Source organism: Nestor notabilis, unplaced genomic scaffold (assembly GCF_000696875.1).
Source record: "Nestor notabilis isolate BGI_N333 unplaced genomic scaffold, ASM69687v1 scaffold13360, whole genome shotgun sequence".
In the NCBI taxonomy this organism is placed as follows: Eukaryota; Metazoa; Chordata; class Aves; order Psittaciformes; family Psittacidae; genus Nestor; species Nestor notabilis.
In genome coordinates this window covers 1-14031 of record NW_009910732.1, presented here as the reverse complement: position 1 = coordinate 14031, position 14031 = coordinate 1, and the positions used below count along the sequence as shown (strand labels likewise).

Sequence of the window (14031 nt, the reverse complement as noted above, 5' to 3'; positions counted from 1 at the left end):
CCCCTCCACCCCCCCCCCCCCCCCCATCCTATAAACACTCCTCACATCTCCCACAGTATCTACCCCCAAGCACACACTAATATCAGCACAATAGTCCCCTCAGCAGACCTTACTTTATCTTTTCAGGGACTTGTTTGTGTTCCCAAGTAGTACAGAGCTATTTATGGAAAAATCTCTGCTGGAATCACAGCCAGGATTTCAATAGGCTGCAGAGCACAGAAAAGCCAGCGGTTAGTTGTCTGTTTGCAAATAACAATATATTTGGAAATAACACACTGTGCCATTGTTTTGCATGCACATAACAGAAGCCTTCAGGCAGTGCCTTTCTTGTCACTGAGAATGCCACAGACTAAGAGCACTGGAATATCTTGATTTTCTCTTTTGCTGAAGCCATTCCAATGCATACACTGCAGGTGGAGAATTAGCAGCAGTATTTTAGAATATCATCATTGTTTGGCAATGCCTTTCAGAAGCAGCCACTGGAATTCTGTGACCTGGCGATAGCAAAAACAGCTCCTAGAAACCATATGCTGTTTCAGACTTCTTAGACATTCTTTGACCAAACCTTTTATTTCAGGTGCAAAAGCTAAGGCCAAAGATTTCCAAGGCTTTTAATATTCACGTGGAGGATGCAAGAGACCCTTGTACCTCAGACAACATGTAAAGTGCCTCTTTCTAAGGACAGAAAAAGCAAAAATCACTCTTACCTATCCTAAGGGAAGGGGAGGGAAGGAAGGAAGGAGGGAGGGCAGCACACTCACTCCATGGGTTTCGGGCAGCTTGCTGGAGAGCACCGTGCCTGTGAAGGTCACAAGTACAGCTGAAGTTTCCAGCAGAGATGAATGCACAGTCCCAAGTGACTGTGGAATATAAACTTCTGATCCCTTTGCTCTCCATGGGTATTCACTCCTTTAGCAATTCATTTTAATACTTAATGTGCTTCTTATTGGCACTTGGAACCTGAAAAAATAGTCTTCTTTTCTTGTTAACTCACTTGGCAAGTACTTCCCTGTGTTTCTATTCTGGCCCAAGCACACATGCCTCAGCTTTTTAAAACACACTTTTATTAAGCAGAGGCCAATATCAGTTTCTGGCCTGGACTTTCAGAGATTCTTAACACTCACTTCTAGATGCAAAATGGAATCTACAGATCTTGACAGCTTTAAAGCAGACATGTTTATAACACATCTTAGAAGTATAGAGAGAGAGAGTCTACTAGTCTAAGCAAAATACCTACCTTGATTTTTAAGTTCGTTATTTTACATATCTTACTTTTTCTACTTATAGATTAGGACCTTTTCTTTGGATTTTGGAAGAGTTGTAGAATGAAACAAACAGAAACAAGCAAAACAGAATATTCTGTATTAGTGTCCTGCAGGGATCTCAAAGGTCATGGCAGGAACTTTGAAAAGCTTCAGAGCTCCGTTTTGTGGAAGAGGCACATTTGCCTACAGACAGGAAAAACAAAGCATGGAGGGGTTTAAAATGACCAGTGGCCTTCCAGATGGAACAACTCTGGCTGATTACTTTCTGTTATCTCCATTTCTAGTCTTCCTTTTTGTCCATCCAGCACACACAAAGATAATTACATTTAAATCTAAAATTAAAACCTGGTAAATAGTTCAAAACTAACAACAGCTCTCTAAGAAACTTGAGCCTCGGTCAGAAGACTGGTCAGAAAGAACATGGATGGGAAGGTGCCAAACAACTTCTACTTGAACACTGCATAACTATAGAACTTCTGGAAGAAGAACTTCAACAGAGACATAAACGAGCTCACAAGAGCAAAGAGGCTCCGTGGCTGCTGCACCATCTCCTCTTGACTCCTTCAAAAGGACAGCCACCAGTAAGAAGCAAAGACTGAGCCAGAAGCGCTCCTATGAGTGAGTGATTGCATCCTGCATGTCACCTTTTCTAACACCACACACGCTTAATAATCCTTGTGCAGGAAGAGAGCCCCAGAAGACAGAGGTGACCTAGTGGCACAGTTGTAGATGACATACTTCCTTCATTTTCAGAAACAGCAGAAAGATGAGAATGCTGCAGAAACAAGTGGATGTCTGTTATTCCTAAGGTTTGGTACAAGCTTGTTCAGGTCAGATCAAGGAGAAGAATCCACAAGCTCCAGGGAGCCAACAACCTGATGTGCAGAATCTCCGAGTGTTTTGGTTTGTTTTGTTTAAATGCTCTTCCTGCTGCACTTCCCTCTGAGGCATCCAAATATTGTCACAGACAAAATTGCTGGGTTAAGCACAGCATGTGTTCTGTTCCAGTAACAGAACTGGTACATTACCAGCCCCCACCACTTTCAGTAGTGGATCAGCACTTCCAAAAGGGTCTGGAGTGAGATGAAAGATCCTGGGTATTTCTTGAAAACAAGAAAGAAAGAAAGATTCAGAAGAAAAAAGTTAGACTGGAGCTGTGATAAGAACAGGGTGAGAAAAGGATACAGAGAAAGTTTTAACAGGTTTGTCAAAAAGCCATTCCTGCCACTTCCACATCCTGCTAAAACAGCTCATGAATGTTTCACTATTACCTCTCTAAAGCAGTGCCGCTCTCACACTGCTAGACTACGGAATGAAAACGTTTGTGGGCTTCAACTTCAATCGCTGTTTGTTCACATTGATCTTTCAGAAGAGATGTCCTCAAACACGAATCTCATTTCACTCAAAGTACAGTTTTCCATATGAAACCCTGAACAAGGATCTATCTACTATCTGCACAAAGAGGCTGAGGAATAGGCTGAGCAATTTTTTCACAGCACCAGTTTCACATGTTGCCTTAAAACCATCACTGTACCTCCAAGAGAAGCAACCATCCATTCACCTCTCACATCCCTTGTCCCATTCCTGCAGCATCACTACCTATTGCACCACAAGCATTTGTTACAGTTTGACTAATCAAGACCGGGAAGGTAACTCAGGATACAATTAAACTGATAGCAAGTAATCCAAGACATTCTTCATCCAGGACAGTCTCCCAAAGCGATCACTAAGCTAAGGGAACATCTGGGTCAGCTCAAAGCCAAGGCTCAGGGAAGGACCATCTCTTGCAGAAGCAGCAGCAGCTACCTGAAGTGTCAATGAACCTACAGGCAAGACAGGAGGCACCATCTTCCAACAGGAGAAAGATCAGCTGACATGACTGCTTTTAAGAATCAAACAATGATCCCTGGAATACCTTTTCTAGTCATCAAGGTAAAAGAAAACAGCTACTAGCTTTTAACAGACAAGAACATATTAGAAACTACTCCAAAGTTTAAATAAGCAGCTATAGTTTGAAGTCTCAGTTACCTCAACTGCTCCTGAATATATGCAATTACCTGTTCTCCAGGTCTCAAACCCAGAGTGCCAACTGTGTGTGCTCGGAGACTGCATTATTCCCAGAGCATTAATTTAAGAACTACAATTGAAAATGCAAAGAGAAACATTTCCACACAAAGTGCATTCTATATACCTGGGAAATCAATCTTTCTTACAACACAACTCTTCTAAAACCCTCTTTTCCTGACCCTAAAATTGTAATTCTTCTAAAATTAGACTTGAGCACAACTGCCCGAGGGGCTTAACATGTGAGCTGAACAAGCTGGTTTTAATGGTGCTGCCACTTGTGGGTTGCTAAGAGGAAAATACATCTTTACAAAGACTGGCTGACCAAATTAATAATTTCTCCTCCAGTGCCTAACAAAAGCATGATGAGTTAGAAGGGAGAAGCTCACAGTCAGTTCTGGTTCTGTAACTAACTATGGGCATGCACAGAAGCCTCAATTATTTTCAATATTATAGAATCATAGAATCACAGACTGGTTTGTGCTGGAAGGGACCTTAAAGCTCCTCCAGCTCCAACCCCTGCCCCGGGCAGGGACACCTTCCACTAGAGCAGGTTGCTCCAAGCCCCTGGGTCCAACCTGGCCTTGAACACTGCCAGGGATGGGGCAGCCACAGCTTCTCTGGGCACCCTGTGCCAGTGCCTCAGCACCCTCACAGGGAAGAGCTTCTGCCCAAGAGCTCATCTCAATCTCCCCTCTGGCAGGTTAAAGCCATTCCCCTTGGCCTGTCTCTACAGGCCCTTGCCCAAGGCCCCTCTCCAGGTTTCTTGTAGTTGATTTCTTACCAACTTGCACTAGCAGAACACGATGCCTCGTTGGCCAGCATCTTGATGTAGGGCAAATGTAACAACCCAAAACCTTCCAGTTGCAGAAAAGAAGATGGCAAGACCACCATTGTGCAACGCTACCTGCTGCCCAGAGCCATGTCCTCAAGCAGGACACTGGGGAGCCAGAAAGCAAGCAGGAGTAAAGGAAGTCCTGCTACATAATAAGATCATTACTGAGTGCACACACACGAAGCATCAATACTTCACCTCTGAACACGAGACACCTTTTTAGACTTCCCTCATTTTCACAAAGGCTCATGTAACAGCATTAAAGAATGACAACATCCTTTCTATTTCCAGCTCGCTTACATACTAACCCTACAAAAGCAGCATTTAGCTGGTACATGCCGTAAGAGCATAACTGAGCCATAAAGCAATTATTACAAAGCTGTATCTGCATCTATTCCACTCAAGTTTAAAATCTAGAGGACTGCCCAGCTATAGTTATTTTGACTGTACGACCTACTGCTGCTTCTTGGAAAAATTATTCTGAATTGGTTTGGATGAAGTATCATGCTTCCTGTACTTCTCTCCTTTGATCTTCATAGGAACACAGTAACTGTTGTCTCTATTCACGTTCACAAGTCCAACCTATGCCAAGTTTGTATTCATTTCAGTTATCCTCATTTCAATCATTTAAGAGAGTAAACCTCAGTTTCACATGAATCCTTAACTTACTCCGCAATGCTTTTTGCTCCATGTTAAAAGTAGTGTAGACATAGTTATGGTACTAGATGTTATAAAGCATTGAATATACCCTTCAGGCAGTTATAAAAGCACCCCATACTACTGAAATGGCTTTGGGAACACAGTGTGTCCTAAAGAGGAAAGAAGAAACGGCAGCCTTAACTCGGTACCATCAGTGATCAATAGGTTTACTACAAGAGGTAAAATACATAGCAGAGTTAACTGACTGTACACTTAAATAGCACCTACAGCAAGGCAGGCCTAATTCTGCAGCATGTAAATGCAATACATTAGTTTAGGTGAAGACAAAACCCCAAACAAGGGATCAGTTTTTCAAATCATATTAAGAGTGATAAAACACGATAAGAGCAGATTACCATTTATCAGATTATCTTTTAAGTGCTTTCCAGTAAAGCAATCAGTCAGTAATCCATCTCCCATTTAAGCAGCATACTTTTGTACAACTACTTCCAAGAAACTAAACTCTACTGGTAGCAGCACAGCTCTTCTTACTGACAGAGCCAGTAACAATGCTAAACAAACCTCATTTCCACATACTGCCCGTGTGGACAACTGAAGGAAGAAAACCTATTCCATGTGTACTAGTTTTGCTGCAAAAGACATGTCAGTAGGATTATTTACACCAGTGATAAATAAGCCTTGGGGTGTGTGGCTGCACATGTGTACATGCCATCCCATTTCCATCGCATCTGGAACTGTCACACTGCACAGCAGTTTGACAACTGGCTTAGACCTACCTAAACCCATGCTGCTACCAGATGAGGGAGCTCTGCATTCCCCACGTGCCCCCAGGCCCCCGTTTTCATCACCCCTTCTTTACACATCCACACAGCCTGAATGAAGTTCAGGGATCTGATCTGACCACATCATAACCCGGCAGAAATCTCCAGGTCCATCTGATTTCAAAAGCAGCACAGACTTGGACCAGCTTCAGTCTTTACATCTAAAAGATAATGATGAGTGATGCAGGACCTCTGTCAAGCACTAGTGCACCACGCCAAAGCTTCCACTTTGGCCAGTATTGTAGTTCAGTCTCTTAAGGTTACAGTACCAGGACTGGATGGATATATTCTCTTGCTGGCCTTCTGACCACATATGTTTGAACTATATACCCTGAAGAGCAAAGGTTTAAAGTCCTTTTTATCAGCTGATTTCACCACGTGCAGTAGCAGGGTCTTGTGTTGACTGTACATAAAGTCCTATAAAGAGACCAACCATCTTTCAGAGTTCCTGGTGTTCCTCTGAGCTGCTTGATCACCCCCCACACGATGCTGGCACAAGTGCACGCAGAGAGCACTGAGAACCCAAGCAGGGCTCAATTCAGCTGAAAATTAATCCAGTCACAATCACAATTTTCAGTATTTTTCAGCTGGATCAGCTTCCCCAACAACTTGGTTGTGCAGCTACATGAACACTTGTGCCAGCAAAGTGGGAAGGAGTGCCTCTTTAAGCAGAAATCCTGCCAAACATGTAGCCATGGCCTAAATAGGCGAGTCAGAAGAGAACAGAAAGAGGTGGGGGGGAACCAGACAGTACAGCTAGCAACACCCAGCTCTTAACTCTTACTTCAGCAGTGCCTCCACTGGGAGTTTCATTCTTTGTTTTAGTTCTTTCAATACACAATCTCTGAAGCTACAGCTACCCGAGAAACCCATCTGTAGGGTACACAGGCCCAAACCTGAATGGTTTAGGCAGCACCTTGAAAATTTAAAGCTATGAAGTTTCACAAAGCTGATGGAGAGCTGTGATCACCAGCACTGGCACTAGAGCCAAGCAGCATTGCTTTGTGCTGCTGGAGTCCGATGGTTTGATCACTGTATTGACAACACAGAACGCTCACTCCTTTTTCCATCTCATTTTTTATTTAAGCCAGAAAGATTCCAAGAACAGCAAAGCATTAGAGAAGTAACAGAACAATACCGGTCAGCATGACTGACAAGCTGAAGTGCCCCAGCTACCAAACCCATGTCAAGAGAGAGCACTGAATAACTTTAGGGAGCTCAACAGCCACTTACTATTTAGCTGTTTGCTAAACGCTCTTTGTTGTGGGGGACTTTGCACTTTAGCTGAACGCTTCAGTCAATCCAGAGCAGCAGTTCCTACAACACAGCAGCCTATTTCTCTCTCTCCATACAGCCAGTCATTCTACAAACAGCTGAAGACAGAAGAGCTGAAATACAGAAGCAGACTTAGGGAATACAGAATAGGACTATAACCTTCTAGCTTTTTACTTACCTATAGCATATCTCAAACTACTCCTTATAAGCAAACCCATTACTAGTCTTTGCTCCTTCTAACTGATGTTACCTTATGAGAACATAACCACAGCCCTCCAAAATCCAAATTAAGCTCCCTCCCACAACTATACCTCAGTCTTTCTTCAGCATTATTACTGCAACCTCTCACACCTTTGCTACTTTTCTCTGTTAATTTTTCCTCCCCGCCTACTCCATCAATTCCCATTAAAAAACCACCCATCAGTGACTTCTATACCACCACCATTTCTCTTCTGTGACTCCTGCCCACAAACACAGCTTGGTAGAAGCCCTTCTTCCCAACTGATGCCAGCAACATCCCTCCATCTGCAAGGCACAGGCCCCTACTCGTCACTTGTTGGTAAGCCCACCACAGCACCAGGTTTGCCCCTAGGAACAACAGACTGGTAGGACAGAGCTAACCAACCTTCTGAAGGAGATTCAGCAGCTCTAATCCACTACTACAGATACATGTTACTTGACAAAGAGAAAGCTTTCTGGTAAGGCAAGAGATGGTGATCTCCAGATCGCGGTAAACTGCTTTTTACAGCAGTCCCCATTCCTGGCTTCAGTTTTTCTTACTCCGAGATAACTATTTTTGTGCACTGAAGACAAACTCCCATTACTGAAGCAACAACAGTTCCCATAGCTGCTCTGCAGTTTTGAAGTCTGCCAAAAATAAACACAAAACTACACTCAAAAGATATAACATACCCAGAATCAAACAGAGAAAGCATTCCTGAACGAGGGACAAGTCTTGTTTATATCTCTGAGCACACACACAAGAGGAGGCTAGGAAAAGAACAAGAGACTTCATCTCTTCATCATCCACACAAACTGAACCAGGCTACAGCCATGTTCTGAGTGTGAAACAACTCACAGATTATTAATTCAGAGACTATTTGGGCATGAAATAGTTAAACAACTTGTCAAACTCAGGGTTAAAGCTTAGGACTTAAGTTCCTGGCACCCATCCTCAGACTCAGGCTACTGGACTTTCACATATCTTTGGATTATACTGGAAAGAACATTTAGATAGAGAAGCTTGATTCTGTTCCTTCTGCCAAGTAATTAAACAAATTTGACTATTTGTTCTGAAGTACGACCTCATACCGTTAAGCAAGCGTCCAGCTTTCAGAGACAGTTTAAACTCCCAAGTCTTAGCTGTTTCCAACTGGAGCTACCGTTATGCCACATCTTAGAGAACACAAGAGCAGAAGAGTAAAAACAAGTCCCAAACCAACAAAACTGCTGCAGAAAATGTTTCTGATCCTTTTCCATGGTCATTCCCATAAAGGAAGCTTCCACTAAGAATACATGGCAATGTTTGCTCTCAAGTGTTTCCAGCCAGTTCAATCTTACTTGCACCAAAGCAGTCATGGCACAGAACAAAAAATAAACCCTACATTCCAGATGCTTTTGACAAACTGATTATTGTATTTATCAAGAAGTGACTCTGTGTTCTCCACTGGAGAAGTCCTGTCTCATCTGATGTCCTGGCTCCAGAGTGCACAGGACAAGTTGAACACAGATTATGCTGTAGGATTAGGCTCCAGCAAGACAAATATAAAATTAAGAGAGGAAAATACCATTTCCCTTATGCATTAGGCTATTAAATCACAAAAAGGCAAACTTTGGCCATCAAGCTGACCCTCACATTTCAATTTATAACCACATTTCCATACTTAACTGTGATCCAATAGGGCCAGGCCAGAGCTTACAACCAAGGATAAATTCCATGCATACCAGGAGAGGAGAGGCTAGTTCTCTGCCCCTCACACATCCATACTCCTCAAGTTAGAGCAGCTTTGCCACAGCAGAACCACACAAGCAGGACCCCGATACAAACCCTCTGCTACCATCTTTCCTCAAGCTTTAGTTACAGCTTTCCCCCTTCTTTCGCTTCCACCCTCAGCAGCTCTAACAGAAAGTGTCCCATCCATTAGAGAGTACTCAGAAAGCCAGAAAATTAAAAACTCTATGTATCAGAGTTCATGTTTCAGCCATCAAAGCCACCAAGTATTGACTTTGCAACAGACAGTCATTCCAGCCTAAGTATCTAAAGAATTACAGGTTACACCTATCATGTGCAGGTTCCACCATCAGGTCTGACCTCAGGTGCACTGGGAGCTGCACAGTGGTGTTTGTAGCAAGCTTCTCAGTGTTGCTGCCACTATCACAGTATTAAAAACATTACCCTCCATTGGCCTGGTTTATGGGTAACTGGAGAGGCCACTGGGTTTGCATTCTACTGAGTAATGCAATGAAATGGATGTAGTTTTCTTGGTTAACACTTTATTAGGGCAGTCCAGCTTTCCAGCATCAACACTGCATTAGGAGCAGGAAGAAAAGAGAAAGCAAAACCTCCCATTTCTTTCAGGTTTGTTTTGTTCCCTTTGTTATTAGTGAAGTTTCAGCATTCCACAACAAAAGTTACTTTAAGTTTGAGCAATAATGCCATTAAAAACCCCAATAATCCACAGCCTGGGTGCTACAGTACAGTACAGTGGTACTGTTCTCAGTCCCAGACGCGATGCGAGTCCATGCTCATTAGCTGCAGACCACAGTGGTTAATTAAGTTTCAGACAGCCAGATTTTCTTTAGCTCTCACCATGGTGCCTGCCACAAGAAAGCAGACACAAGGGCAGGGTGGCAAGAAGGTCCTCAGACTACACTGAGAGCCACCTCAGCTCGTCCTCGGGTGTTCTGAAGGAGGATCAGAAGCATGCAGAGCTGCTGCTCCAATTTTTGCAGGAATCACACAAGGCTGTTTCATTCAAGCAAAGCTTAAAGCTAGAAATACAGCTAATAAAAGGAAAAATGCAGCCAGCTTGATACACTATTAACCTGTCCAAGAGCATCACAGGGAGGCATTACAAAGCATAACAAGAACTCAAAGGATTGCATGGAAGCTGCACCTGCACTCTGATTAGACAGTTGGCTTTCAACCATTTCCAGCATGAATTGTTGGAGCTGAATACACAGGAAGAGAATTGCAGCTCAACAAATTCATTACAACCAAGTGTAACACCAACCTCGGGACCTCTCTCCAGGATCCAGGCACTGAAATTTCACCACGTGTTGCATTACATCAAAGGGTTTGCATGTTAAGACTCATCCCAAGTCAGCTATAGCTGAAAATGGAATTAAGCTCCTCTTTGCTCGCTGGACCACAAAATCAGAAGGTGCCTCCTCCATAAAACCAAAACTGGACATTCTTATGAGTTTTGGAAGCATCCTGACTGGCTGGTCACTTCACTGGCAGGGAAAGCTCCCCTGAGCTCCAGCACTGCACAGTACAGTGCTAACCTGTCAGGAAGCACAAGGCTGGCAAGTCATCTCTTGCAGCACCAAGTACAATAGTAAGGAAGTTAAGGACTGGGTATTTCCTGACCCCTGCATTGCCAGATCGCTGTAAAAGCCACTTTTACTCTACATAGAAAAATTCATAACTATTACTTGCTTGTCAAAGTGTCTGTTTTAATGAAGAATTATTTGCATGCACCAGCCAGACGGCCACGACTTCTTCAGTATTTGTTCTAAGTAGGGATTTAGTCTGATACGTAATGAAAGGTCACAGAATTTAAAGTCTGCCATGGAAAAAAAAATTATCCTGCAGTTAATGGTAGTTTTGAGTTCAAGCTTTAAAATAGACTTCCTGAAGAATGGAAAATTCAACTTAAAGAATTGTTACAGCTTTCTAGTTTCCAAAAGGCAGCTTGTAAATGACAGGAGTCTCTCAAAGTGCATCGTTTGCCACAGGCTGCAGCTAATAAATAAAACCAAGTCACTTCTGTTTATACTGATTTTTTGGCCTTTGGAAGTTTAATTTGAGCACGTGTCAAATGGGGAAATAATGGAAACTGGAGTTCCTGCTGTTCTAAATACAACATTAATCTTACTTGTACGTCAGAGCATCCGAGATACGTAAAAACCACTTCTTTATAGGAATTCTGTAAGTGCCAAGGCCAACTGCTTGCACAAGAACAAATCTAACTCCTGATCCACAGGCTGCGTGGTGCCAACAGGACTTTATGGCAAGGAAATATCAGTGGGACTTCCCTCAAAAAGGATCGCAGAGGAAATGTTGTTCTCTGTCACAGTGCCTGAGCAGCACAGAGATGGTGCAACTCTCCTCATGATCCCCAATCCAAGCAAAAGAAAACAAGTACAGTTATTGCTGTCACAGTCAGAGGCAGCCATCTTAGTGCAAGGTGGCATTTGTCACTGTCAGCTTCAAAAAGTTTTAGGCAATTCCCAGTATTATTTCAAACACAGACCCCTCTTTAATAAGCACACACAAATATTCGGGTTTCTTCTTCTCCTGGTTAACAGAAGCTGGGAAGATTGGGAAAATGACTTGATCTTTATCTAGTACTTAGATCTTCAAAGAGCACAAACATTAATTAATTCTCCCAACACCTCCCTGTGGAATGCAAGTACCACATTCCCCATTCTGCAGATTAGGAAAAAACACAGCTCAAAAGCTGAGTGACAGGAAAATCTTAATCTTGGAAACCAGCTCCAGCAAAACATTTCAGGAGCCTGAATTCAGCCCTCGTGAGAAGTGCGCTGAAGAGTCCTCTCAGTCCACAGTTTGATCCTGAATCCAGGTATCTCAATGCACATTAAATGTCTCTTGGCTTTGCTCGATTGCATGCAGGAACACTAAGGTATTTTAGGAAGGCCGCATTCGCATCTCCCTTCCCGAGGGGTAGCTAAAAAGTCAAGAATAATCAGTAAAAGAAATATTGCTCTTACCTTCTGCTACATCATCATCTACAGCGCCTTTCACCTGAGAAAAACACCACTGAATGTCATTGCCTCCTCCAGCTCCTAAAAAACACAATGACAGACATGAGACCCCACAGCAGCACAAAGAGCTCTCAGCAGCTCCAGGCTGACAGTTTGAGGCAGCGCTGTGCACGCCGCCTACTTCCGCAGCAGCACAATCCCCAGCTGCCCCTCCCCACCTTTTTCCTTTACAGATATTGTTTTTGTCAGGAGCCGTTTGCCAGCGCCCAGCACGGCTTTAGCAAAGCCCCTGAAAGCAGCAGCAGCAGCAGCGAGAAGAGCCTCCGTCGCCAAAAGCTCGCTGGACTCGGTAGCGTTGCCAGTGCCAACTTTAACTGCGCATTTAAAATGAGTGCAGGAAAATCCTGCTTCACACCAGCTTCTTCCTACTTCAGAAGTCAGAACTCTACCAAAAAGCCGCACGTTTTGGCAAATTCCAACCTTCCCTTCGCTATAACCCAAGCATCCATTCGATTCCTTCTTCTCCAAAGCACCGAACTCTGCCTCCATGCTAAAGGCTAAAGAAGAAAGATTTTAGCACGGTTTGAGAGTGTCTTCGCAGAAGGAACGAAAGCAACTACCAGCCTGCAAACAAAAAGCAGCAAATCCGAGCAGCAAAGCAAACAAGCAGTCGGATGTGAACAAGTTCTACTACCATAGAACACGGAGCGGAGAGAAAACTTGAGGAACATTACTGCCTGGGCGGAAGGCAGTGATTCATTTGAACCCTGCCACCAAAACACACACCAAAATCACCACCCAGTTCTTTTGCATTTCATTCTGAGCAAATCACTGCCGGGCTGAGGCCGTACAGGAAGGGCCTGAAATGGGCTTTGCCTCTCTCTGCTTCTTTGCTTTTTTTTTTTTTAAAGCCACTGTCAAAATGGAACTTTTCCTCCACACGATTCAAACAGGCTGAGCAACAGATGGCACCTACACATGAACCCAGAGCTCTCTATGGCTTTTGGGATCACGAAGAACACAGAAGGGACTTCTTCCCTCTTTTATACTCAGTTAAGGGGGAAAAGAAGTCAAAGGCAAGGAAATCAGAAGCCCCCAAATAATCTTTCCAGCACGGACCAAGTGCCTCAGGGGCTCAGGAGAAGTGCTGGGATAGAACCAGAGCCCCGTTTGCATTTTTTACTTCCCTAGTTTCTTCTCCGAAGGATTAAAGCCATTCGAGCTGCACCACCTGAGAAGGTGAAGGCGAGTGCAAGTATCTGTCTGTGTGAGAGATGTCAAAATGCCTTTTGCAGCTGCAGTGGAAGGTTTACCACGCACACCTCTCCCCCAAATCCCATACAACCTATTTTCCTGCCTCTCTCCAAGCTCTCCATTTGTCATGCAGCAGCTGGCACCCTGGAAGCGTTTAAAGGGGGCAGCTTGTAAGGAAAATCACTGCTCTTTCTACGTAAGGCCAAAATCCTATTTTTCATACAATTTACTTCAACCAAGTTGGCACTTCCCCCCTCCTGAAACAAAAAGAGGAGGAGGGTGGAGCATGGGCATATGGTGTAGGGGGAAAAGGCAAAGCACAAACCTACCCAAGCCTCCCCTGCTCGCTCCTCCAAGCGCAAAGCGCTGAAAAGACAATTCATTTGCAGAGGAGGGGGATGAATACATTTCCAAATGAAGAAATGGCAAGGAGAAGTAAGAAGGAAGAGATGCCTTATGCAGACACACTTCCAGCCTAGCAAGAGCACTCCAGGATGCAAAATGGGGAGCAGGCACAGGAAGGAATGAGACAGAAAACACTGCAAGACCTGTATTAATTACATCCTGTGCCCAATTTTAGTCTCATTTGCAGGCGCTCAGAAGCTGCTCCCTACGGAAGGGTGCAGCCACGCTCTGGACACTGGCACCCCCAGCACCTCGCCGTGCCCAGCGGCACCTCCGCACGCTCCTTCCTAACTCCACCTGAGAAATAAACGCAACGTACAAGCACAATACACACTGAAAGCTGAAGCCCCCCCCCCGCCCGCAACCCTCCTGCACACCCAACTTCCAAATGCGCCGCTTCCCCCAGCCCAGCCCCTCCACCTTGCTGCTTTCGTGCCTGGTTTTTTTCCTCCCGATGAAGCAGGGAAGGAGGAAGCGGTGGGTGGGAGGAAAGCACCAT

The 14031-nt window shown here is 44.1% G+C and overlaps 1 protein-coding gene across 1 annotated transcript in view; it reads right to left on the bottom strand.

Annotated features, from left to right (window-relative positions):
• PPP2R2A (protein phosphatase 2, regulatory subunit B, alpha) overlaps positions 1 to 12604 on the bottom strand; it is a 36255-nt gene extending 23651 nt beyond the window's left edge. Inside the window, exons 1-2 of the mRNA XM_010011448.1 lie at positions 12568 to 12604; positions 11880 to 11954 (exon numbers count right to left, since the gene is read on the bottom strand). Of these exons, the coding sequence (XP_010009750.1) occupies positions 11880 to 11954; positions 12568 to 12604 (112 nt within the window). The remainder of the gene's footprint in view (positions 1 to 11879; positions 11955 to 12567) is intronic.
• Between the last annotated feature and the right edge of the window lie 1427 nt (positions 12605 to 14031).